General features: G+C 47.8%; 1 protein-coding gene across 1 annotated transcript in view; it reads left to right on the forward strand.

The window, feature by feature from the left end:
- ANKRD33B (ankyrin repeat domain 33B) overlaps window positions 1-27925 on the forward strand; it is a 76557-nt gene that overhangs the window by 23678 nt on the left and 24954 nt on the right. The window contains exon 2 of the mRNA XM_004474428.5: window positions 27205-27334. Within this exon, the coding sequence (XP_004474485.4) occupies window positions 27205-27334 (130 nt within the window). The remainder of the gene's footprint in view (window positions 1-27204; window positions 27335-27925) is intronic.

A 27925-nucleotide genomic window follows, 5' to 3' on the forward strand; every position in this document is an offset into this window, starting at 1 on the left:
TGCTTCTGACATCTGGCTATTTGTTTTCTATACTATGTCTTTCCTGTACTTCAGTTTCTTCATTACTACTTTTTTTTGTGCCAAATAGATATTTTCTAGTGTAATTTCATTGTCATTAAAAATAAAAATATATACTTAAAAAGTGGGGTTGGAGATTGAACATTTGGCCTCATATATGGGAAGCCAGTGCTCAACCATGGAGCTACAACAGCTCCCCCAAGTTGGTTTTTTTCATTTGTTTTTGTTTTTAGGTGGTACCAGGGGTTGAACCCAGGACTTTGTATGTGGGAAGCAGGCGCTCAACCACTTGAACTACATCTGCTCCCCTACTATATAATTTTGAGTTATAGTCTTAATTGTTGTATTGGTGAACACCTTTATTTATAACAATCTGGCTCAGATTAAAACCAGCTTAATTTAAGTAGTATATAAAAGCTTTGCTTCTATATAACTCAATTCACCCTTTTTATACTCTTATTGTCACAAATTGCATCTTTATACATGGTGTGTTCAATAACATAGTTTTATAATTTTTGCTTAATTACAACTGTCTTTTAAATTAGGCAGAAATAGAAGTTTGAAACAAAAAAAAACAACTCTGCATTTATACTGTATTTTATATTTACCCATGTAATTACTTTTACAGGTGTTCATTTCTTCATATGGATTTGTGTTATCATTTAGGGTCCTTTCAATTCATTCTGAAGGACTCTTCAGAGCAAATTTGTTGTAAGCCTGGTCTTCAAGTGTCATACTCTCAGTTTTTGCTTATCTTCTTATGTCTTAATTTTTCCTTCATTTTTGAAAGATGCTTTCTCAAATAGATAGGTTTTCGTTAAGTTTTTCTTTTAGTATTTTGAAGGCATCATCCTACCACCTCCTGGCCTCTATAGTTTCTGATGAGAAATTATCTGTTAATCTTATTGAAGATCCCTAGTATGTGATAAGTTTTTTCTCTGGCTGTTTTCAAGATCTTCCCCTTGTCTTTGTCTTTTGGCAGTTTGATTATGCTGTGACTAGGTGTGGATCTGTTTGAATTTATCTTGCTTGGAGTTTGTTGAGCTTCTTGGTTGTGTAGATTTATGTTTTTTGTAAAATTTGGGAAGTTTTTTGCCTTTCTTTCTATCCCCTTCTCTTCTTGTTTTCTAGGACTCCTATTATGTGCATGCTGATATGCTTGATGATACATGACAGTTCTCTCAGGCTCTGTTTATTTTCCTTCATTACTTTTTTTCTGTTTCTTAGGTTGGATTATTTCACTTGACTTATTATTAATCATTTCTTATTATTAATCTATTCTTTTGCCTGCTGGAATCTGTTATTGAACTCCTCTACAAATTTTTTTTAATGTTTATTTTTAATTTTTCTATGAATTTTAAAATTTTGATTATTATACTTTTCACCTCCAGCATTTCTATTTTATCCTTTTTTATACTTTCTTTCTCTTTATTGATATTCTTTGTTCGGCCAGATTTTGTTCTTATACTTTTCTTTAGTTCTTCAGATGTGGTATCCTTTAGCTCTTTGAATATATTTAAAATAGCTGGTTTAAAGTTTTTGTCTAGAAAGTCTAATGTCTGGACTTCCTCAGGGATTTTCTATAGATTGCTTTCTCCCCCCACCCCCTATGTATGGGCCATACTTCCATACTTTCTTGTTTCTTTGCATGTCAAACTGGACATTTTGAATACTGTAATGTGGCAACTCTGAAAGTCAGATTCTACCCCCCTCCCCAAGTGTATTGTTGTTCCTGTCTGTTGAGTTGTTGTTTGTTTAGTGAATTTTCTCAACTGATTCCTTAAAGTCTATATTCCTTATTTTCTGAGGCCACTGAAGTCACTTCTCTGTTAGCCTAGTGGTCAGCTAATGATTGGACAGAGATTTCCTTAAATGCCTAGAATTAAAAAAAAAAAATCTCCCCGTCTTTGCCAGGGGCCTCTGGATGCATGCTGGGGACTTCTTCAACATTCAGACTGGCAGTGTACAACTCTTCTTTTGCCTTCCTTTCTTGCTTTTGCAGAGCTTAGGGCTTAGGGCCGTCTTGGGTGTTTCCTGGGTATGCACACAGCCCTGGGCTGGTGTGGCCTTCTGTATTCCTGGAATACATTAGAGCCATTCAGAGCCCTTGTGGACATCTCATTCTCCAGCCTTGCCTTCTGGGCTTTTTGTTTGGTCTATTGTTTGTCCTAACTGCCTCCTAGGGCAGGCAGCTGCGCTAAAGCCTTTCCCCTTGGCTTTAGCCCTGGGAGGGTTTTGAATCAGGTGGAATGGAGCTACTCCTTTCATGCCCTTCTTCCAGGGAGCCACCAGTTAGGTCAGAAAGTGATGGTTCTTTGAAATGAGATAGGTTCTGCGGAGTGCAGGTTGTTACTTCAAGGCTGCCTCTGAGCTGCGGGGCAGGGAGCGGGACGAAGGTAAGTTAGAATCCACAAGCTCTCTGGTCTTACCTGCCTCGGTCACTCTTCTTGAAGGCGCCCCTCTACGTTGCTGCAAGCCTTTTGTTGCTTTTCAGAGTCCCCCAAAGGTTGATTCTGATGGTTTGCTTTTATGGAGGGGGGAAATTTTAGAGTCCCTTACTCCCCTTTTTTTGTTGACATCACCAGTAATTTTTTTTTTTTTAATTCTAAACATTGTGTATGAAAAATTGAATTAGCTCTGGATGATGAGCTCTTCCTCCAGAGAGGATTTAATTTGCTTCTGGCAGACAATCAGGGCAGACGATTCCAGGCTACCTTGTAGACTGTGAAGTTTGGGCTATTTCTGGTTGGCCCTCCTCATGGGGGCTGGTCCTTTGGGCTCCGCGTGGAAAATGTGGCCTGTTTAACGGGCCCCTCCCGCCGCAGTCCCCGCACTGCGATTTTGCCCCCAAGCCCTTGAGTCTGCGCAGGCTTCTGCTTACCTGCTGACACCTCGCTGCGGCTCTCTGCTCGGTTTCTCAGCCTCCCAGCCTCATGAATCAAGAAATGGTTGAGGTGAAAAGTGGTAAGAACGATGGCTCACTTGGGGCTTCTGCCTTCTTTCTGGGATCTTGGACCCTTCCAGCCTTGTCTTGGCAGCCTAAGGCCTCCAAATGAGTTTTCTTTTTAAAATTTATTCGGCCTTATTAATTATTGTTAGTGGAGGAGTTGCTGATTGAAGCTATTTTTTCATACCTGCAGGTCAAAGTCCCTGCCATTTGTCATCTTCCTTTGTTTACACTGATACTTTGCTGAGAAGGTTTAAAATGTATAGATAGTCAAATTCATTCATCCTTTTCCTTATAGTTTCTGGCACTGATAGCATATTTTAAAATGTTTTTTTTGAAGCCAAGTTGATAGAAATAGTCATCTAAATTTTCTTCCAGTATTTTGATGGTAGTATATTTAATGATTAATTTTGGCATTAGAGATGAGGTAATGATCCAACCTTATTTTTTTCCCATATGGCTAGGCCAGTTGTCCAGCACTATCGAGTAATCCATCTTCTGTGCAGCTCTGAAATGTGATCTTTTTTGTTAAGTACATAGTATCTCATCAATATTTAAATTTGCATGACTTTGCTTGCTGGTGAGCTTAAATATATTTCACATGTTTACTGGCACTTTGCTTTTCTTCTGTGATTTATCTGTTCTTTCCTTTACTTGTTTAAAAAATGGCACTCTTGTTTTATTTCTGCTGATGTTTAATATTTTTGCTGATATTTAAATTATCCTATGCATGTCCTATTAACTTGTCAATGATTTTTTCAATTTCCTTTTAATTTTGCTAATTTTTGATGGAAAGAATATTACACTTTTTAAGTTAAAAATTTTTAAATATGGTAACATATATAACATGAAATTTCCCATTTTAACCATTCTTAAGTGTACAATTCAGTGACATTCCTTTTACAGTGTTGTGCTACCATACCACCATCCAATACCAAGGACTTTTTCATCACCCCACACAAAATCGCTGTACCTATTGAACAGCAATTCCCCATTTCCTGGCCCCTCTGTCTCCTTCCTGGCCCTGGTAACCTCTTACCTATTTTCTGTCTCTGTGAATTAACTTATTCTATGGCAGGCGTTCTTAACCAGGGGTCCATGAGCTTGAATTTAAATAAAAAAGATCATTATTCTTGTGGGGACATGTTGGTGCAGGTGTGATATATTGATTAAATAATTCACAGTATAATAGGGACTTAGTAAGGGGTCTGTGGTTTCCACCTGACTGACAAGGGGTCCGTGGAACAAAAAAGGTTAAGAGCGCCTGCTCCAGATATTTCACGTAAGTGGAATCATATACGTTACTTGTGCTTTGTCGCTTAGCTTATTTACTTAGCATGTTTTCAAGACTTATCCATGTTATACCATGTATCCGAATTTCATTCAGTTTTAGGGCTGATTAATATCCCATTGGATGCATAGACCACGTTTTGTTTATTCTTTTATCTGTCGGGTGACACTAGGACTGTTTCCCCTTTTCAGCTACTGTGAATAATCCCTCTGTGAGCGGTGGGTGCGAGTATCTGAGTCCCTGTTTTCAATTCCCTGAGCACATGCTTTAGAGTAGAATGGCCAGGTTGTGTAATAATGTTATCTTTAGCTTGGGAAGCTCTACAGAACTGTTTTCCAAGCGGCTGCGCTGTGTTATAGCTCCACCAGCACAAGGGGTCCAATTTCTCTACATCCTCACCTACGCTTCTTTTCCATTGTTTAGTAATACCCATCCTTATGGGTATGTGAGTTTTATATAGGGAGGTACGTGCATGTTTTTGTTATTTTATTATCTTTTGCTTTTAAAGCCTTTCCTTGTCTGATTAGTTAAGTATTCTAGGATGTAAGTATGTAGATGCTTATTTTGCTCTTAACTCTTTAGTCCCCTTTGAATTATATTTTGATATATGGTGTGTTTGTTAACTAATCTATCCATTTTCCAGATTATTCCTTTAACACACATTGATCTTTAAAGACCAATGTCTTATTCTTGGCCATTTCCTCCCCCCCCCCACCCCCCCATTAACGCACTTAAAAAAATTGTATTTTTTGGGTCCCGGGGACCAGAGATTGAACCTGGGACCTTGTGTGTGGGAAGCTGGTGCTCAACCACTGAGCCCCATTGGTTCCCCTGAGTTGTTTTTCCCCCCGGTTTGTTTGTTGTTTATTTTGTTTATTTTATTTATTTATGTTTTTTAGGAGGCACCAGGAACTGAACCTGGAACCTCCCACGTGGGCAGCAGGTGCTCAGCCTCTTGAGCCACACCCACTCCCTGTTAATGCATTAAAAAAAAAAGATTTCTTTTATATTTTTATTTCTCATCCCCCTCCCCCCCGTTGTCTGCACTTGCTGTCTGCTTTCTGTGTCTGTTTGCTGTGTGCTCTCTGTGTCTGCTCGTCTTCTTTTTAGGAGGTCCTGGGATTCGAACTTGGGACCTCTCATGCAGGAGGGAGGTGCTCAGTTGCTTGAGCCACCTCTGCTTCCTGCTTGTTATGTTTCCTCCTTGTGTCAGCTTTCTGTCTTGCTCCTCTCCTTTAGGAGGCACTGGAAACTACCTGGTACCTCCCATGTGGTAGTTAGGTGCTCAACTGCATGAGTCACATCTGCTTCCCACTAATGCACTTTAAAAATTCTTACTATTCATTCTCTGTATCTCTCCACTGTCAAAATTAATACCTTTTTTCCCTAATCTGTAGTTATGCTTCTGCATTCCAACTTGATTTATAGTTTGCTCCCACAAGTTGAAAGCAAGTAACATGGTACTGCTGTAGCTATGTAACTGTCATTAGTGGAAGAGTCTACTGGCCTGCTAGGATTGCTGTTTCTTTTCAGTGCAGTAACACATTTTAAATTACTATAGCATATAATATTTTTTACTCTGCATCTATCCTTCTTCTCTGCCTTCTCCCTTTTTCTTTAGCTTTACCTACTAATTCATTATGTCCCTTTGAGGAATTAAAAACAAGAAAAAGATGGGTCTTAGCTGTATAGTTCTAGGTTGAAGGTGGGATATGGGATAGGCCTTCCTTTGCTCCGGACGTGATTTCGGGTACTAAAACTTTGCAGGTGGGTCTTGGGAGCATTCATTCAACTGATGCACTGCCCATTTTAGAAAGGCCAAGAGCCATCTGTAACTCTGAATAGTGGAGCTGAAAACAGATTGCGTTGAGGCAGCAGGAAGTAGTGACCAGTCTTTCATTGTCTTGTGACCTGGAATTTAGCAGGTGCCATCGTACTGTGTACTCCTGAATGGTGGTGATCCTTTAGCTGGGAGTTTGGAACTTGGGGTAGATGAGTGGACTGAAAGTTCATGTGCCCTGCTCAGAACTCCTCCTTCAGAGAATGATGGGGTTAGGTGTTATATGGGTTTTCTCTCCTAGTGATGTGGGCTGTTCTTTGAGGTGAGTTGCCCAGACAGATGGTTTCTTTGCATTGCATTTGCATTTAACCATTTTGGAGGCATGCTGCTTGTTTTGTAGGGCTTTATTTGCAAAGTGTTGCTCTGCTCATTTCCCTCATCGGCCATGTTTTTCTGCTTATTAATTAAAAGTTGTGGTTACTGGTGGCTAGAGGAATCCAAGCTCAGCAAATTATTAGGCATTTAAATATTTTCCTGCACAGGAAGTCGGTTCTTATTTTTGAAAATGCACCAAATAAGTATCTGCCATTACAACAAGCATCCTGGGTATTACATATTCTGAGGCTGGACGTGGAGTTAATCATGAAAATGGCATTTCAGAGCCCCAAGCAAGGTCAACTGACAAAACGTACCAGTGAGGCAAGGAGGAAAGAGCTGTCTTCTTTTCCACAGACTCAGCAATTGTTGCTCTTTTTTTTCTTTTGCTTCTTTTTGGTTTTTCTTTCTGCAAATATAGTTGGTTTCTTTCTAGAAGTTTGAACTGATTAGTTTATGTGCATTTTAATTACCTTTCTCAGAAAAAAAGTAACTTTGAACAAGAAATAGTATAGAGTAGTTTAGAGAAGATATTAATCTTCTAGAAATCTATATAACAGTGTTTCAAAGTATTTTTTCACACAAGTATTCTTAAGCCATGGGAAATGTGTAGTTTTTTTAAAAAACATATTTATTTATTTATTACTCTACCCTCCCCCTCCCAACCCGATTGTCTGTTCACTGTATCTATTTGCTGGGTCATCTTCTTTGTCTGCTTCTGTTGTTGTCAGTGGCATGGGAATCTGTGTTTCTTTTTGTTGCGTCATCTTGCTGTGTCAGCTCTCTGTGTGTGTGGCACCATTCCTGGGCAGGCTGCAATTTCTTTCGCGCTGGGTGGCTCTCCTTATGGGGCGCACTCCTTGCGCGTGGGGCTCCCCTATGGGGGGGCACCCCTGCGTGGCACAGCACTCCTTGCGCACATCAACACTGTGCGTGGGCCAGCTGCACACGGGTCAAGGAGGCCTGGGGTTTGAACTGCAGACCTCCCATGTGGTAGACGGACACCCTAACCACTGGGCCAAGTCCGCCGCCAATGTGTAGTTATTATGTCAGAACATTCGAAGGTTCTACATATTTAGAAAAATGAAAAATAGAAGTAATACACTTTAAGGTGCAGCAGTTGTAGCTCAATATATGAAACAAACATCTTATCTTTTAGAGGGGAAAGCCTAAATTAATTATTCTGTAACGATTTTAACAGAATGCTATTCAGTGCAGATAGCCAATTAATTTGCTTTTTAAAGGTATATGTATTCAGGCTGGCTAAGATAACTAACATAACTGATAGAATGATGGTTGCAAACATAATTTATATGCTACTTTCTAGATAATAAATATGCAGTATTTTCAATTATAGAAGTAGAGTGTGAATGATGCTCTGTATGCACGTTTATCTTTTTTTTTAAGGATTTATTTATTCCCACCCCCTTTGTTGTTTTGTACTCGCTGTCTGCTTTCTGTGTCCATTCACTGTGTTTCCTTCGGTATCTGCTTGCCTTCTCTTTAGGCAGCACTGGGAACTGATTCCAGGACCTTCTGGAGTGGGAGAGAAGCACGCAGTCTTTTGCGCCACCTCAGCTCCCTGGTCTGCAGTGTCTCTTATTGTCTCTCCTCTGTGTCTTTTTTTGTTGCATCATCTTGCTTCGCCAGCTCTCCACACGAACCAGCACTCCTGCGCGGGCCAGCTTGCCTTCACCAGGAGGCCCTGGGGATTGAACCCTGGACCTCCTCTATGGTAGACAGGAGCACACTTTGTTGAGCCACATCCATTTCCCACATTTATCTTAAGAGTAAATTTTTTTTTTTAAGGAGATACCAGGGATCGAACCCAGGACCTCATACAGGGGAAGCAGGCACTCAAACCCCCGAGCTACCTGTTCCCCATTAAGAGTACGTTTTTTTTGGTCTTTATTTTTTTAATATTACATTCAAAATATATGAGGTCCCCATATACCCCCCACCCCCCTCACCCCACTCCTTCCCCCATAATAACAACCTCCATCATCATGAGACATTCATTGCACTTGGTGAATACATCTCTGAGCATCGCTGCACCTCATGGTCAATGGTCCACATCATAGCCCACACTCTCCCACAATCCACCCAGTGGGCCATGGGAGGACATCCAATGTCCAGTAACTGTCCCTGCAGCACCACCCAGGACAACTCCAAGTCCCAAAAATGCCCCCACATCACATCTCTTCCTCCCACTCCCTACCCCCAGCAGCCACCATGGCCACTTTCTCCACACCAATGCCACATTTTCTTCGATTACTAAGCACAATAGTTCATGAATAGAATATCAGTAAGTCCACTCTAATCCATACTTTAAGAGTACATTTTTAATCGTATATTTTGTTATTGAAATTCTACCTATCTGTATATTTTTAATAATATTATAAAATTAAATTTATGCCCACAAAAGAAATAAAACACATTATGTACTTCATATATTTCTGGGCAATAATTTTTGCTAAAATTAAAACCCTTACGCCATAACTGGTAAGGATGTGGAAATACTGAAAACCTTGTGCATTGTGGGTGGAGAAGTAAAATGGCCCAGCCACTGTGGAAAATAGTTTGGCACTTCCTCAGAAAGTTAAACATAGAATTACCAACCCCACTTACTGGTATTTACCGCCCCCTCCCAATTGAAAGCAGGGGCTGGAATGGATACTTGTACAGCAGTGGTCATAGCCAAAAGGTGGAAACAACCCACGTGTCCGTTGATGGAGGAATGGATAGATGAAAGGTCGTAGAGCCACAGGGGAATATGATGCAGCCGTGAAAAGGATGAAGTTCTGACACATGGGACAAGGTGGATGAACCACGAGGACGCCGTGGTACCGTGAGATAAGCCAGCCACGAGGGGATCACGTGGTGTGATTCCGCCCGAGATGGGCAGGAGGAGGTTAAGGCAGGGAGCTTCACGGAGGGGCAGCGGCGAGGGCGAGCGTGGCCCGGGCTCAGGACCAGCAGGCCGGTGGCCGCTCCCGCTCCCGAGAAGGAGAAGGACCCGGACGAGCTGGGATGCCCGGTGGTGGGAGCTGGCGGGCGTGGCGGGTGCCATGGCCCGTCCCCTTCCTCTTCCTCCCTGTCCTCTGCTGCCGGTCCCGTTGGCCCAGCTGGAACCAGAGAGCACGGGGTCCCATCAAAGAGGTCCTCAGCTGGGCCCCTGGTCCAGGCGGACGCCCGGTGCCTGCTGTTGGCCTCTGAGCAGGCCGCTCGCTGCCCTGGCCGGGTGCGGGGCCGCCTGCAGGGTGGGCCCCCGGAGCCCTGGGTGCACGTTGTCGGGTGGCTTCTGCCCGGCTCCCGCAGGTGCCCTCGGCCACCGTGGGGCCCCGCACCCGGGGCTGTCACCCGTCCCGTGCTCGTGCCCAGGGGCCATCCTGACCGACCCGTGCCCGTGTCTGGCCGACCTCCGGCTCCGGCCGTGACCCCAGCTCACCCCTGCTCGCCGCCTCATTTCTCCCCAGCTCACCCTCCCTACCCCCCACTCTTCTCCTTTTCCACTTTAAGTCTCCCCTTGGCAAACAGGCGGGCTTCTTGCACCCACGCTGTGGGTGAGTCACCCGGCGCGCTGGGGTGAGGCGGCAGGATTTGCTAAGACGCCTGCACTGCGCGCTCACCTGGGGGAGGTGAGCTGCGAGGGCCGGTCACTCTGGCCGAGCTTTCCCAACCAAGGCGCAGCACCGTGCCTTCTCTTCCTCACCACCAGGTAGGCCTCGTTTAATGCCCTTTCTCATTTTGGGTTTAGGGCAGTCTGCGCTCACGAGGCCCACCCTTCTCCCTTCCGCCCTGTGGCAGGCCAGCTCCTTGTGCAGGGGTTCAGGCACCCTAGGTCAGGGGTGGCCGAGCCTGGAGAGAGCACAGAGGGACCCGAGGAGCTCCCTGATGAAATGGGACTCCCTGATGAGGTGCAAGGCCCGGGACCCCAGCGGGGGCCACACCTGCCCTGGGATGGGGGGCCTCTGCGGAGGGCCCTCTCAGGAGCGTGGAGGACAGCGGGGCCTGGCTGGAGAGGGAAGCGGTGGTGGCCGAGAGCTTCCCGGGCCGGGCCAGGACGGGGACAGGGCGCGCGAGTGGAGCCCGGTCGCTGGGGAGAGGAGATGGGAGCGGAGCAGGGACGGCGCTGGGCTGGACGTGGGTGTGGACGGCCGGGGCGGGCCAGGCTGCCGGGTGGAGTAGGGGGCGGTGGGGAGCCGCCCCCCTCTTTCACCTGGGGTCTCGGGAGACCCCCCCCGTGTGGGGCTGGGGGCCGCCGGGAGAGCAGCAGCTGCGCCCTCCCGGGGCCAGCGCCCTGACCGCCGTCGTGCGGGAGGCCGAAGGCGGCGGCTGGGAGGGGGACCCCAGGACCCCCGGGGAGGGAGAAGGGGGAGGACAGCGGGCAGCCGCGACGCCCAGTGCGAGCCTGGGCAGCATGGGGGGCCCGGCTGGGGAGGTGGAGGCCCAGCGCCGGCTTTGCCTCCCGGGCCTAGCCAGGGAGTGGTGGGACGACGTTTGCGAGCCTCGGTGGTGCGGGCGCGTGGTCTGGTGGGGACTCAGTGGCGGTGGCCGGTCCGTGGGGGGGCCCCTGCTCTGGCGTGGCTCCCTGCGCAGGAAGTGGGAGCCCTGAGCACGGGTGGCGGGGGTGGTGGGCGGCCCCCCCTTTGCCGTCCCAGGGGCCTGAGTGGAGCCTTCTAGAAAGTGCTCCTGGGTGGAGGGCGGGCAGGGCAGAGCCCCGAGGGGCACGTTTGGTGCCCAGGCCGTGGCCCCGGTGCCCTCTTTTGTGGCTCTTCCCAGCACTTCTCTGGGTAATCCTCCACTTTCTGGGTAATCCTGACTTGGAAATCCGTCAGTTGTCGATCTTTTGCTCCTTGATGAACGAGCAGGGACGATGGCATGAGACTGAAGGAGAGGGGAGGATGAGCCTGCCAGCGCAGACGTTCTCCTTGGGGTCTGGTGACTCAGGAGAAAAGTGAAACCGACGCATGAAAAGTTTGAGGAGAGGGAAGCGGATTTGGCTCAACGGATAGGGTGTCCGCCTACCATATGGGAGGTCCAGGGTTCAAACCCAGGGCCTCTTGACCCATGTGATGAGCTGGCCCACGCACAGTGCTGATACACACAAGGAGTGCCGTGCCATGCAGGGGTGTCCCCTGCATAGGGGAGCCCCACGTGCAAGGAGTGCGCCCTGGAAGGAGAGCCGCCCAGCGCAAAAAAAGCAGAGCTGATGCAGCAATATGACGCAACAGAAAAGAGACACAGATTCCCCGTGCCGCTGACAAGAATGCAAGTGGACACAGAAGAACACACAGCAAATGGACACAGAGAGCAGACAACTGGGGAAGGGGGTAGGTAGGGGAGGCGAGAGAAATTAAAAAATAATAATAATAAAATCTGAAAAAAAAAAAGTTTAAGGAGAGAGCCTGCATGTCCCCGGGGCAATGTCTGTTCTCGGCACAAGCTGCACAGACTGTTCTCTGCCAGAAAGAGAGAGAACAGAGCTGCTTAACTCTGCACCAGCACCCTTCAGAATGAATTATACTTTCTAATGTGAACCTCTAATTCAAGCCAAATATATCTGATGTTCCCCCTTAGTTGGTGTTGGATTTCTGGGACTCACTCTCCCTCCCAGGGGGCTGGATTTTCTTGCTGTTTCTTTTCTTGGCGAACGACCCTGATGCCTTCCTGGTGGCCCAGGTCAGAAGCCGGCCCCCTCGGTTCCTCGCCCCGCGCCAGCCCCTGCTCTCCCGCGTCAGGGACCTGGAGTTGGTTTCTCTCTCGGCCTCCCTGACAGCGACGTCGCCGTCTCCAGCCTCGCTCTACCGAATCCCTCACTTCCTGCTCTTGAACCACAGGCCTGGGCTCGCGATAGTTGATTCGGCCATAGTTTACCTAGAGTAAAATGCTGTGCACATTCTCAGCGGCCAGCTGCGTGATTTTTGGCAAATGTCCGCCCCGTGTGACCGTCCCCCAGATCAAGGGGCGTTCTTTGCATCCCCGCAGGAAGTTTGCCCTCCCTTTCGGAAGCACCCTGTTCCGTCGGCATGGGTTGGTCGGCCCCGTGGGGGAACGTTGGTGGACTCGCGGGGTCTGCACGCTGGGGTCTGGCTTCTTTCACTGCCCCTAATGGTTCTGAGGTTTATCCCTCTTGTGTGTGCCTCGCTGAGTGGCTTTCTTACGTGAGCGTTCCTTCACTGAGTACAATTTGCCTATGGTAAAATGCACACATCTTAAGGTTAGGGCTCAACGAATTTTGACAAATAATATATACATGTAAACATCACCCAGAAAAAGATAGAGGGTGTTTCCATGACCGTGGAAAGTTCTCTTGTGCTCTTTTTCAATGACCCTCCCCCCACTCTTTTGATTTTTTTTTATCACCATAGATTAATTTAGGCTGTCCATGGAGTTCATCAAATGGCAAAATGTACGTCGTGTCTGGTTTATTTTGTTCACCCTAAGGGTCTTGAGAGCCATCTACATTGTCACATATGTCAGGATTTGTATCTTTTTGTTGCTGAGCAGTAGCCCAGAGTTTTGAGTATAGTACCATTTACTTATTCAGTCTCTGGATGATCAAAATATGGGTTGTTTCCAATTTCTGGCTGTTATGAAGAGAACTTTCATAAACATTCTTGGAAACATCCTTATGTTTACATCAGCTTTCATTTTTCTTGAGACTCTACCTTCTACCTGGACCATAAAGTAGGCATGTGTTGAACTTTGTTAGATACTGCCAGTTTCCTACAGTGGTTATTCCATTTTTCACCCTCACTGGCCCTGCACGAGAGTTCCTGTTCCTCCACGCCCTCACCAGTGTTTGGTATTGTCACTTTTAAAAATCCTAGCCATCCCAGTGGGTGCATGGTGGTGTGCCATTGTGGATTTGATTTGCATTTATTTCCCTGGTGGCTGATCATCACGAACACCTTCTCATTGGGAAAGGTTTCAATTTAAATTTTTACATTAAAAAGAAAACAAAACACAAGTTGATGAACACCCAAAGAGCGGACATCCCAAAACCCAGCAGGTCATGTCAAAGCTGTCCCCTTACATTGTATGTCCTCCCATGGCCCACTGGGTGGACGTGGTAGAGTGTGGGCTATGGTGTGGACCATTGACCATGAGGTGCAGCGGTGCTCAGAAATGTATTCACCAAATGCAATGAATGTTTCATGATGATGGAGGAGATTGTTGCTATGGGGGGAGGAGTGGGGTGAAGGGGGTGGGAGGTATATGGGGACCTCATTTTTTGAATGTAATATTAAAAAAATAAAGACAAAAAAAAAAAAAAAAGCTGCCCCCTTCAGGAGTCCCCGTCAGACTGAAGGATTTGTTTCAGTCGTATCTGAAGTCACAAATGAGTTACCCAATAGGTTAAATAAAAAAAAGGGAGAGAGAAGAAAAAGAAAGGAAGCAAGGAAAGTTTTAAAAGTAGCTTTTGAAAGCAGAGTGAAGAAAGTGACAAGGCTGCCCCTCCCACCCACTCCCCTTGGGGAGCCGGCTTTTAGAAGGGCCATCTGCTCGTGACACCATCCTGCTTCAGTAAGACGCTTCAGTGGTTCCCACCGGCTTTGGGTGACGTACACCTTCCCCCTTCCCCCTGCTCCATCTCCTGTGTGCAGCCATGTGGACTTTATTTAAACTTCCAGAAGCAAATCAGCACCAAAAGGAGATACCAGTTCGCACCTGCTACAATGGCTATTATTTTAAAAATGGAAAATAACAGGGGTGGGCGAGGTTGTGGAGAAATTGGAACCCTTGTATTGTACATTATTAGTGGGGGTGTAAAATGTGCAGCTGCTCTGGGAAACCGTCTGATGGTTCTTCAAAAAGTTAACCGTGGAATTACAAACATGGTCAGACTTCAGAAAGCACAGGGGAAATGCGATGCCACCCTGTGCCAGGCTAATGGGTGGACAGCTCTGACGACCACCCCGATGGAATGGGCCTTGTCGTTTTGGTTTTGCTGTGTACCTTCATCAGCTCCGCGATGGACTAACCCTCAGAATTGGTTAAATGTGTGTCCTGTGTATACTGGCATATAGCGTGAGTGAAAGAAATGGAGAATGCTGTTATGGACATTTTCTAGGAACCCTAAGACTGGGCTTTCAGCTACTTGTTTTTCTGCTGGACTCTGTGAGTTCATCTTATTATGTATAGCTTGGCATTATTGAGTTAATGACTCTCAATAACAATTTCCTTTGTCCCTGTTGAGGAAATGCAGCGAATGCCCATTCCTGGCAAATTAAGCATGTTTTCGGGGTGTTCTCAAATGCCCCGTGGTCTGCTGTTCTGTACCATCTTCTTTCTTCTACCTCTTCTAGTAGGATTGATAACTGAATTTGATATTTGAATGAAACGTGGTCATCATTTTTGAAGGGGAGAATAAGGAGGGCATGTTCCCTGCAAGACAGCGTGGCTGGAGTTAATCAGTACTGTCTTGGGGCTGAGATGGACGCCAGGTCAATGGAACGGAACTCCAAACTACACTTGTGCATCTGCGGAAATGGGATGTCCCTGGGCACAGAGCTACAGCTCGGTGGGAAAAATACAGACTTGCCCTCAAATTGTGCTAGGAAAGTTGGCTCGCTAGGTGGATAAAAGCCAAATTGGATTTCTATGAATCTGTAATCCACAAAATATAAAGTCAAGATTCCAGACCCAACCGTAAGAAAAACAAACTTCAACACCTGTAGAATAAAATGGAGAGGGATATCTCTACGGTCTTTGAAGGATTTTCTAAACAAATCCACAACAAGCAAAACCATAGCGGAAAAGCTTCGATTGTGGCAAAATGTAAGACTGGAGGTAAGTGCGGAAGCAGGGTGGGGACTGGGGTGAGGGGGCTGGTGCCTGTGGCTGAGCGTGAGGAGGGCGCCCGCGTGCCTCACAGCGTCCCAGCCATGTGGTTTATTTTCTAGGGCTGCACTAACCACTTGTGGCTACTGAGCACCTGAACTGTGCTAATGGGAATTCAGTTGTGTATGACAAGTGTAAGATACATGCTGAATTTCAAAGACTTAGTACAAAAAAAGAATGTAAAGCAATTTAAAATTTTTGTATACAGTAAGTGTTGAAATTGTAATACTTTGGATACATCGGCTTAAATAAAATACATGATTTAAATTTCTCCTTTTCTTTTTGCTTTTCTTAATAGGGCTACTAGAAAGTGTAAAATAACAGATGTAGCTAACGTTTGTGGTTCCCGTTATATGTCTATTGGATAGCGTTGACCTGGAATGTATAAAGAACTCAGACTGAGCCATAAAGAAAAAGACAAGTGAGTGGAAAATGGGCCAAGAATCTGAACAAATCCATAACAGAAGAGGAAATAAGATTGCCAGTAGACATTAAGAGGTACTTTATCTCGCTAGCAATCAGGAAATGCAAGGTAGTGCAGTAACACTTTATAGGAGTCAGATTGGCAAAAACAGAAAGTCTTATGTCTTAGATTCCCAGCTGCTAAAACAAAAACTGCACAGCAGGTTTGGCTTACACAATGGAAATCTGTTGGCTCACGGTTTTGAGGTGAGAAGTCCAAGATCAAGGCACCCAGGAGGCACTGCTTTCTCCCCAAGACTGCGCCTCCCGGGGCTGGCCGCTGGTGTGGCGGCGTCCTTGGCTCTTCTGTCACGCGGCAGCGCAGGTGCCCTCGCTCCCCATGGCTTTTTCTCAGCCTTTCACTCCCTTTCTGAAGGACTCCAGGAATGGGGATTAAAGCCCAGTCAGATTCAGCGGGGCCACCCCTTGACTCAAGTAACCTCGCCGAAAGGTCCCCTTTGGAGTCGCTCCCGCCCACTGGAGTGGATTAAGATAAAGAACAGGTTTTTCTGGGGTACATAGCTCCAAGCCACCCCATCTTAAATATCACATGTGCGGGAAAATGAAGAGAAATGGTCCCTTTCATGCACTGTGGTGGAGTTCAAGTCGTGGCAACCCCTCGGGGGTTTTGGCACCTGTTCTTCCTCCACCTACTCCCCTCCAGCAGTGGTTCTCTCCCAGGGGTGATTTTGCCCCCCGGGGGATGTTTGACAGTGTCTGGAGACAGTTTTGGGTGCCACATCGGGAGGTGGGGTGTGCTCCCAGCATGCAGCGGGCAGGGATGCTGCCCCCGAGCACAGGGCGCAGAGAACATCACCAAGAGGTGCCAGCTCCAGCTGCTCCTCGCCGTGTGGCTCCCGAGCCCTGCCTTTCGGGTGCGCGCGCCAGGGCAGCTCCCGCCCAGGTGCATCGTGAGGTTTAAGTCAGTGTTTTCAGTCGAGGGCTGCGCAAAGTAGTAGTTAGGAAGAAGCTGGACTGTCGGTTTGGAGGACTAACTCTGGAGGACCCGCCGCTGAAACACTGGATGGTTCAGACGCACGGAGCCTGTTGGGTATCACCGTGGGTCAGTCTCTTGTCCAGCGATGAGCGACTGAATGACGTTCTTATCATTTTTGGTAAATGTGTGAAATACAAAGTGGCCCCCTATATTTAATGCATTGTTTATGGAGATATATGTGTGGTAGAAACTCAAAAGTTAAGTCATGAACGATAGACCTCGGTATAATAGCAGCCGCCTCTGGGGCACAAGGGAAAGGAGGGGAGGAGGGTTACAAAAGGATGTTCAGTCTTTCTAGAATATTGGCTTCTTAAGAACTTGGAGCGAGGAAGCGGATTTGGCTCAAGGGATAGAGCATCTGCCTACCACATGGGAGGTCCAGGGTTCAAACCCAGGGCCTCCTGACTTGTGTGGTGAGCTGGCCCACGCGCAGTGCTGCCACATGCAAGGAGTGCCGTGCCACGCAGGGGTGTCTGTCGTGTGGGGGAGCCCCATGTGCAAGGAGTGCGCCCTGTAAGGAGAGCTGCCCAGCGCGAAGGAAAGTGCAGCCTGCCCAGGAATGGCGCCGCACACGCGGAGAGCTGACACAACAAGATGACGCAACAAAAAAAGCAACACCATTTCCCAGTCTTGCATGACAAGAATGCAGGGAGACACAGAAGAACACACAGCTAATGGCCACAGAGAGCAGACAACGAGGTGGCGGGGGAAGGGGAGAAAAATAAAAAATAAATCTTTAAAAAAGGAAGAACTTGGAGTGATTATGATAACATACTAGCCTTTGTTAAAGTAGCTGATGGATACTTGAGTGTTTGTTATATTACTTACTTTCTAATTTACTTTTCTCTGTATTTGAAAATACTCATAGTAAACCCTCATATGCCCACAGCAGAGCGCCTCACGGGAATGGGGGCTGCCCGTAGAAAAGCAGATTGTCATGGGGGTACCTCTTTCTGGTTGTTTGCTGACATTTCCCCGCTGTTGTGCTCATGCCAAGCTCACGTAGCCCCTTGGTAAATGTGTGTGTGTGAGGCGTATGTGGAATCTTCCATGAGCGTCCTTGCTGCTAGCCGCCTTGTGGCAGTGGGTGTCTGGTCTGGGGGGCTGGGGCCACACCTGCGTGGGATGGCCCCGGGGGGCACGTCTGCTAGCCGAAGGTCATCCCTGGTGACACCCCTCTGCACCAGATCTGGACAGGACCTTTACCAAATGTTCAGACTTCCCACGATGAAAAGCACACTTAGGGAGGCTTTTTAAAAAACTTTTTATCATGGCATAATTTCAAACTTACGGAAGAGTTGAAAAAATAATTCAAACCCCACACAGAGAACACCAGCATACCCCCGCTCCCTCAGATAACCGGTTCCATCAATTTTAACATTATGCAGCCTTCACATTATCAGTCTCTCTCTCTTCCATCCACCCACTCACCCACCCATCAATCCACCCATCCATCCATCCACTCATCCACCCATCCATCCATCCAATCTACTTTCTAAATACTTGAGAGTGGGTTGCACATACCATACTCCCTGGACACAAAATACTTTCATGTACATTTCCTACAAACAAGGATATTCACCTAAGTAATTACCTTAAGATATCAAGTTGAAGAAATTTAATATTGATAAAAAGTTTACATTCTATATTCGCTTTTTTCCTATGTGCCATTACTGGCCTTTTGAGTCTTTTCTCCTCCATTCTTAGATTCCATCCAGTGTTGTATATTGCATTTAATTGTCACTATCTCATTAGTTTATCTTTCTTTTTTTCTTATTATGGAAACATGTCTACAACATAAATCCTCCCATTCCAACCTCTCCCCAGTATACAGCATTCAGTGGTATTAATCACATGCACAATGTTGTGGTATCCTCACCACCTTCTAGAACTTTCCCTTCACCCGAACAGAAACCCTACACTCTCGCATTGACGCCCCATTGCCTCTGCCCCCACCCCTGGTAGCCTGGCCTCTGCTTTCTGTCTCTGTGTGTTTGCATGCGCTCCAGTGTTTTCTTTGTGGTTACCACGGGGCTTAAATTTAACATCCTGTGTCTATAACAATCTCCTTTGCTTTGATACCAACTTAATTCCAATAGCATACATAGACTCTGTTCCTGTACCCCTAAGCAGGCTTTAAGTGCGTGTCTTTAAAGGAAAACCGATGCCACGTTGTAGAAATTGCAGGCGAATCTGAATTCCTTGGGAGACCCTTGGGAGAGGAAGTCTGCTGCCCGTGCTTTGTGGTGGAGATCACTGAAAAACCTGGGAGACTCTCAGCAAGCGTTTGCCTTTCACATCCCTTGCGTAGTTTAAGCGGGCATTGAAGATGAGCAGTGGCAGTTGGTCCGCTCCGCGTTGGGCTGTGGGAAGGGTTTCTGCCTGTCGCGCTGGGCCGGTGGCCTCCTTGCCCCGTCTTTCTCTGGTCGGTGGAGGTAATGCGCTGGTGTTATGGCATCTTAGAATCAGGAAGGCCTGTATTACAGGCTCCTTCCTTGGGCTTCCCATTTGGAGAGAAGCGTGACAGGACGAGCTGTGGCTTGGTCCACTTGTGCCCTGAGAGACCTGGCCAGGCCCTCCGCCTGGGCCTGCGGGTGGACATTCACTTGGAAATAGCGTCTTTGGCGATGTAGTGAAGAGGAAACCGCCCTGGTGGGCAGGTCGCCGCGGACAAAAGGAGCCAGAGGTTGAGTGGGGCGGCCACCAGCCGACCCACCCGGGGCGCGAGGCAGGGAGCACCTGGATTTCGGACTTGGGGCCTCCAGTGCTATGAGAGAACACCTTTCTCCCGTTTTCAGTCACCCAGAGCCTGGCGCTTTGTGCGGGCAGCCCGAGGAAGCCAGCACAGATGGTAAAGAGGCGTCTCTAGAGCACTCTGAGGATGGAAAATCCGAGAGTCTTCGCTGGTGCTGGCCTGTGTGCACCTGCCTCTCAGGTGTGAGGCGGGAAGCTGCGTTCTCACAGGGAGCTCAGCCCTTGATGCTGCTGTCACCAAATCCTGTAACTTACTTGTCTCTTAGGACCATCCGCCCCCACCCCATGGACTATTCTTTCCTTGGGCCCTTGGAGATTTTACTTGGTGCTGCCTTCAATGTTCACGCGGGAAAGTGCTGCCTCAGTTTCAGATCTAGAAGGCCGGCCCCAGCGTCTGCTTCACGAGCTTTGTTCTGACAGACTCCTCGGGGTTGTCGGCTTTGCCGCTCGCCTCTGACCATCCCCTGACCTGATCAGTCATCTCACCTGCAAAGAGGCCCCAGGAGATGGGGAAGCATGTCTCAGACGAGCTAAACCTGTCCCATTCGCACAAACCTGCGGATGGCGCCTTAGGGATAGAAAGGAGAGCTACACGGACGAAGTGATAGCCGGATGGAGAATTAATGAAACTCTGAAGTGCAGGAAATGCTACTGTGATCGCAGTTGCTGGGTGTCTTGCCTTCCAAATGGCCAAGAGTGATGGCAAGCCCGGGGCGAGGGGGCAGTGTCCGAGGAGAATTGTCATTCATTGCCCGCTGTCCGGAGGGGCCCAGGCCATGCCCACTGCCCCTGACCTGTGAGCATGCAAAGGTGACATCCATTTACCTTCTGGGAAGAAATAGGTTCCTAAAAATCTGAACACTTATTTGTTTATCCCTTAGCATGCGTGAGCATACATCAGCAGTCAGAGCGTCAGGCATGGTTCTTGGAGCTGGGAACTTGGCCGTGAACACGGTAGGTCAAAATCTCTGCTCTGGAGTTGACTTTCTCATCATGGTGCTTGATCGTAAATCAGATTACTGGAGCCATGCCTAGCACACTTTACCCAACCAAGTTCATACACGTCAGTGGGCATCCGTAGCAGCCTTTTAGAAATATCATTTGTCTTGAGAGGTCCAGAATTCTTTTACGTTCTTTCATAAAGCCACATGAACATTTCGCCCCTCCTTGCCAGTGACATTATTTTGGAGAAAGGCGTACTATAGACATGGGTTTTTCATGTCATGAAGTTTACTCTTCCGGTTCCAAACTTAAAAATATCACTTTGAGTGATGGGATTGTTTTCCTGCTTGGGAACACGTTGACTCTCCTTTTTCTTCTGGAGGCTGAGGGCACTCACTGTCCATGGCTTTAGGGTTTGTTTGTGCTTCTCAGTGTCTTGGTCTCTTCTCTTGGCCTTTTGCCATCTCTTTCTTCCCCTGGGCTGCAATGCCACATCTGCCCCTCCCGGCCTCGTAGCTGAAAGTCCTTTTTTTTTTTTCCAGGTTTTGACAGCGATTATTATACAACCGCGTTTCCTAATCACTAATGTAAACATTGTACTTGCTTACTTGTTTCTCCCTGCTAGTTAAAATTACATAATTTCCTCTTGAGTATGACTTTGTTATAACGAATTCTAAGCGTGCAGAAATAGAGTAAAAAGTGAAAGTGGTTCTCTAAAAGCATCCCTTCCCCCTCTCACCTTTACTCTTTTTCCTTCCATAAAAGACACTACTCTTGGTGTGATCCTTCTGGATGTTTCCATTGCATTTTCCAGGTGTGTTTTATGTTCAGAGCTCGAACCCACCTCTACTCTGTTAACAAAATAAATGGTCGTATTTGATTCCTGGGTGTTGTTATCATCTTTTCTTCTTGCAAAGAATGGGGTTTTTGTTGATTTTGGGTTTTTAAAGTGCATACCTTTACAATTTTTAATCAGGGACCCCTCGACCTGTTTATTTACTCATTCCAGTTTTTCTGCTGTGTGTAGATAGGCTTTTAAAATTAGGGTTGTCTTTTGGGGGACTGGAATTCCTAGCAGACCTTCAGATGGGGGTCGCTTACTTTTTAAGTCTTAATATTATTGTTATTTTAGTCTCATGAACGCTTTGCTTGTACTATGAAAACTAAGTTATTTTTGGCTTCAGGGAGCCACGGGGAAGTGGGCTTCTGAGTAGCTGACTCACTCGCAGGCGAGATTTGCATTTGTGGGAAAAGTGTATCGTTAGAGCTTCTCTTGGCGGGGTGTGGTCTGGGCTTCTCAGAGATGGCACCTCCCCTTCTTTCCCCTGGGGCCCGGAAGTCTGTCCTGCTACAACAGAGAATGTAAAGTACAGTTAAACAGTCGTTTTAAAGGTGGACATGCCAGATTTTTGGAACAGACCACCAAAGGTTTAAGACGGAAATGAGCTTGGATAGTAATGGAAGTCCCCGTGCGGGCAGGCTGGAGTGACGGTTGCTGCAATTGATACCAGTTTCCATTGACTCCTCCAGGTGAGCTGTTTCTGTTTTTTTCGGGTCAGCTGCATCTGACCTATGCATATGCTAAGATTTCCAAGGCTGCTTTTAGCAGAGGCCAGCTGCGCATTTTGGGAAATTATGACATTTGGTGACCGAGGAATGTGAGGGCGGGGGTGGGGGGAGTGCTCACGGTGGGGTAGGAAGTGACACTGTCACTGTTGCGGTGTGACTTTTAAGGGCCATACCAAAAGATTCAAGATTCAAGAGCCTCCCTCTCTTATCCACCAATGGGGATTCGTCCTTCCCACCCCGAGTTCTTAAACAGAGGCTGGATCCCGGGGTTGGCAGAGGTGGGTGTCATTTGGGACTCTTTTTGAAGGGCAGTCTTGCATCTGTGCCAAAAGCTTTCAAAATATTTATTTCCTTTAATCCAGAAAACTACGTCTAAGAAGGTAGTTTCCTGAGAAAATTAGGAATGATATGTACAAAGTCTTAACTCTAGGGAGTTTTGTTGCGGGGTTTACTCATAGTTGAGAAAAATAGGATGCAAATAGTGAAAGTGCCCAAGAGTAGGGATTTCTTTAAAAATTACACGATCCTACCGTGCACAGAATATAACACTCTACTTGCTTTAGAAGTTTTGACACAGATATACTTTTATGGATTTGAAAAGATGTTGCTGATGTATTCCTGAAACATTGCAGAAAATACTATTAAGTTTCAAGAAATGTGCGTCTGTATGTGTGTGGGCATGTGTGATTGTGTGGATTAGACATTTTTTTTTCCCCCTGAGCTTTTGGATTCTTTAATAAATATGAGCTACTTGTGTAATTATATAAAAAAGAAAAGGTTATATTATATTCAACATGCCTTATGTATATGTCAGGAACTTGTAGAATCCTTGAACTCTTTCTCTCCAAAGGAGTTTAAAAAAATGAGATTTTGATGTGCATAAGATAGAATCCCAAGTTTTCTCAGCACTTAGTATTAAATAACAGTGATGCAATGTCAGCTGGGGGTATTGAGGTGTTGGTGGCAGCTAGCATTGCAGTTAGAGAAACTACAGACTTGAGGAGCTTGTAAATAAAGTCTGCCTGGGTTCTCTCCCTGCTCTTTACTTTTTAAAATTAAATGATTCTGAAAAGGTTGACTGTATATATGGAATGTTGTCTTTCACAATATGCATAGAGTATATTAGATAGTCTTTACTGTAATCCCACATTATGGCTTTGAATTTGCTATGGTATGGAGATGTTGGCATTAACATCATCAATGTTACAAATTCGGATGCTTATGGTTTAATATTATTTTGGGAGAGCATCTAGGAACTTTGAGATCAGCAGACAGCGTTGTGTGTGCTGTGAAAATTGACATTCTTATTAACCTGGTGAAAATGGGGCTGGGCCCCCACTGGGTGGCTCTCTGTGGGAACTCTGGCGTGAGGGGCAGGGCTGGCTGGTCCCGGCTCCTTAGCCCTGGACATCTCCCTCCTAACCCTTGCGTCTGAGGATGAGAACCTGAGTGGTTGTCATTTGTTTCGAGGAGGGGGTGCTCTTGGACCTGCGGACGAAGTTTTTTGGGGGCAGAGGAGTGCTTCCTTCAGTCTTGTGCTTTCTTGTTCCTCAGACTGTTACCTAATACAGTTTTCTCCAAAGTGGGGGTATGTGCGTGTGTGTGTCTGTGTGTGTTGGGGGTTGGGAGGACACCGCACCTGGGCGTTTTGCGTATACAGTGTCAAATGGCTACATGGGGTCCTCTCTTCCCATTTGGTGGCTTACTTGATTGACCTGATAAGAACAAGCATTGGCTTGTTGTCACTCAGACCAGCTGTGTTTCAGACCCTGTGGAGAGTGTCATCACAGATTTCCCCAAGGACAGAGCCTGTACATTGGGTGGGGGGTAGGGGCACAGGTGGGAAAACTTGGGAGGTCCCAGCAGAGACTGAAGGCAAGATTTTAAGGACGTCCAGTTAACATGGCTTAGGAATGAGTTAGGGTTCTTTTCACTGCAAGTGGCAAAAAACTCCAAATGAGTTACCTTAAACCAAAACAACAAAAGAAGGAAGGTGGGTATGTGTGTGAGTGTGGGTGGGTGGGTGGTGATTTATCGGCTCACATAATTGGAAAGTCTGAAACTATCTGGGTCAGGTGACGCTTCAGGACACTGCCGGTGGGGTCAGTCCCACTGGACTTCCATGTCCAGGGTCAAGGAGGAGTTAATTCCCTGAAGAGTCATCAAGCTACATCAGCTTGAGAAGAGAGAACGGAATGCTGGAGGCCACCAACCAATACACGCTGCAGCCCTGGTTGAAATTTGCCCTGTAATCAAAAGTGAGATGAAGCCAATTACAAAGAGAGGTCATCACCATGCTCCGACGTGTTCCTTGCTCATGACCCAGGAGAAGAATGTGAGACTGCCCATGTGGGTTGAGGGTCTCGTGTCTCCCAGTTCAGTCCACACTTTCCTGGGCCTTGGGAACTTTCACTAGTAGGTTTCTACGCTGATTCTGACTGCCAGGCCAGGGTGCTCGAGGTGGGGACCCTGATGGCTTTATGGGGGGCAGGGCACTTGGTACCTTACCAGAGGTCGTGATGGACCCTGCTGGGGATGATGGGCAGTGTCCATGGGGTGGGCTCTGGCTGAGGGTGGGTGGAACCTGCAATCAGAGAAAGCCCAGGGACCTGCTTCATAGAGGGGGCAGATTTGTTGTCCCCCGCATACGCAGTCTCCCGTGCCTTGACGCTCAGGGTCAGAGTGGGGATTTTAAGGCCAGTGCCCACTTTGCATCCTGGCTCCCCACAGCCCTCCCCAAGAGGCATACGCAAGGGTGGTGATGACAGAGGGTTGGTGGGAAGTTTGAGGGATAGAATATGGAGGCCTGGCAGCCAGCGAGGGCCTCATAATGCCCCTTTTGATCAGCGGTGGTGGTGGTGGCCATGCAGGAGGGTCCTGCACTGGGAGATCTCCACTGCTCCCTCTCCCACTCACCTGCCATCATCGAAGAGCCAGCTGGCCACCTACTTCCTTCATCTTCCCAGAGGCCAGTGGGCTTGGGGTCCTGGGATTGACCCTGCCATCTGCTTAGTCAACAGGTCCTAGCACCCTACAATGTGCCAGTCACCCAGCCAGAACCAGAGGATGCAGGAAAATAAGGCTTACCTCTGCCCTTACGTTGCTTGTAGAGTCCATGGTCAACCTTGATGGATTTGATGGAGCTCCCAAATATTGATATTATATTTCCTTAATGATTTGCTAAATACTTAATTACCAGATCTCCCAGACCAATGCTCAGATTGTTTATCTGTCCACCTCAGACCTCCCTCCCCAACTCCACTCTCATGTATCCAACTCCCTACCTGACCCTCCACTTGACCATCCAAGAGACAACTTCAAATGCAACATGCAAATGGCAGAACCAAACACTCTATCTTTCCCCCACAGCTGCTCGACCTGTTGTCTTCCCATCTTAGTGATGACAGCTGCATTGCCCACTTGCTTAGCCCAAAACTTTGCAGTCATTCTAGATTCTTCTCTCTCTTACACCCCATGCTCATTCTAACAGCAAATCTACCTTCAAAAGATTTCCAGGATCCAAGCACTTCTCACATCCACTGTTGTCCTGTGGTGGGTGCCACCATCTTGCATGAACTGTAGCCCTCTAGCTGGTCGGTCTGCTTCTGCCCTTGTTCTCTAGTATCTGTTTCCCATCCAGCAGCCAAGGTGATCCAGTTAACGATGCCCGATGCCTCAAAAACGTTCCCCATCTCACTCAGAGCAAGCCTCAGGCTCCTGGTCATGTCACTGAGGCCCTTTGCTGCTTCTTTGACCTTGGGCTTCTCCATTCCCCCTTGTTCTTCTCACTCCAGCTCTCCTGGCCTCCTGGCTGGTCCTTGGGTGGGCCTGGCGTGGTCCTGACTTGCGGCCTTCACGCTAGCTGTTGCCTCTACCTGGATGATTTCCCCCTTGGCTTATTCCCTCACCTTCTTCACAGCTTGGCCTCAGTATCACCTTCTCAACGAGGCTCACCCGTATCATGCTATTTTATACTGCACTCCCAACCTTCCTTGCCCTGCGCCAATTTCTAACATAACCTGTAATTACTTATTGTGATGGGTTGAATCACGTCCTCCCAAAAGACATTTTCATGTCCTAACTCCTGGTCCCATGGGTGAGACTCTATTTGGAAATAGGATCTTTGAAGATGTAATTAGTTGAGATGAGACCAAACCGGATGAGGGTGGACTCGAATCCAATAGGACCAGCGTCCTCATAAGTAAAGGGAATTTGGAAACAGACACAGAGAGACATTGTGGAGATGGCCACGTGGAGATGGAGGGGACAGAGAGGGCCATGAGGCACCTCCCAGGCAGGGAACGCCAAGGATGGCCGGCACCTCCAGAAGCTGGAGGCAAGGAAGGCTCCTCCCCACGGCTTCCCGAGGGAGCGTGGTCTTGCAGGTGCCTTGGGCTTGCACTTCCAGCCTCCAGAGCTCTGAGAATATATTTGTGAGTTTTTGTTGTTTTTTAAAGATTTATTTTTTATTTATTTATATCCCCATCTCTACCCCCCACTCCGGTTGTCTGCTCTCTGGGACCATTCGCTGTGTGTTCTTCTGCGACCACTTCTATCCTTATCAGCGGCACGGGAATCTGTGTTTCTTTTTTGTTGCATCATCTTGCTGTGTCAGCTCTCCGTGTCTGCGGCACCATTCTTGGGCAGGCTGAACTTTCTTTTGCTCTGGGCGGCTCTCCTTACGGGGCACACTCCTTGCATGTGGGGCTGCCCTATGCAGGGGACACCCTTGCATGGCACTCCTTGTGCGCATCAACACTGCGCATGGGCCAGCTCCACACGGGTCAAGGAGGCCCGGGGTTTGAACCGCGACCTCCCATGTGGTAGGCGGACGCCCTATCTGTTGAGCCATCTGTGTTGGTTTAAGTCACTCGGCTGCGGCACTGTGTTCCGGCAGCCTTCGGAAATGAGCACACTTAGGTGTCTCGTCTGTGGTTTGTGTCGTCTTCCTCCTGTTAGAAGGAAGCTCCAGGAGGGCAGGGGCCACTGCTACTGATGTTTCCCAAGCACGGTGCTGGCTCTGGCCCGTGCTGGCTCTGGCCGGTGCTCAGGACATCTTTGAGAGCGAGCTCTCACCCGTCGAGGTTCTCTCCGCGCTCTCCGCGGTACGGAGCCCCCCGTTTGGCCCTCTCGGAGGGTGGGGGTGCCCCGGCAGGCTCCGCGGTGCCAGCAGCTGCTGCCCGGGCTCGGCCCCTCTGACCCACTCCCCTCTTCATTTCTAGACCGGCCTCATCGTCGCCTGCTACCACGGCTTTGTGGACACCGTAGTGGCCTTAGCTGAGTGCCCCCATGTTGACGTCAACTGGCAGGACAGTGAGGGGAACACGGCCCTCATCACGGCTGCACAGGCAGGTAAGCCCGGCTCTCCGCCCCCGCCACCCGAGCCTCGGCACGCGCAGCTGCCGGGCAGCGCAGGGGGTCCGTGTGCACCACTGGGGGTCACGAGTGTGAAGTGGCAGGGTGGCAGTTGGCAAGGAAGAGTCCTTCTACCAAAGTAGAGGACATCGGTGGCACGAGCTGAGGCTGGAGAGGGGAGCAGGGCCAGGTGGCACAGAAGCGCCTTGAAGAGTTGAGAGGAGACTTCCCTAGCAGGCAGAAACTTGAGGGCTTTAAGTAAGACATGCTTGTGGTCCCAAGAGTGTCTTCTTGGAGTTGCCATGCTAGCAGTTGGAGAATGGGTGGAGGGGCAGAAGTGGGGCCAGGGAGGCCAGTGAGGAGGGCACCTATGGCTCAGTGGGGATGTGGGGTGAGGAGCAGGCAGTGGACGTGGGGATGGAGGACAGAGGACAGGTTTGGAAGATGTTTAGAGATGGATGGCGTTGGCCAAATTCAAAGGTTGATTCTATGGAGGAAGGGTGGAGGGTGGAGGAGCTTGGTGACAAAGCTCAGATTTTGGTCTAGGGCATCTGGGTGTTGGTGGTGTTTGTCAAAGAGATGGGGAAT

This window comes from Dasypus novemcinctus, chromosome 2, assembly GCF_030445035.2.
Source record: "Dasypus novemcinctus isolate mDasNov1 chromosome 2, mDasNov1.1.hap2, whole genome shotgun sequence".
Lineage (NCBI taxonomy): Eukaryota > Metazoa > Chordata > Mammalia > Cingulata > Dasypodidae > Dasypus > Dasypus novemcinctus.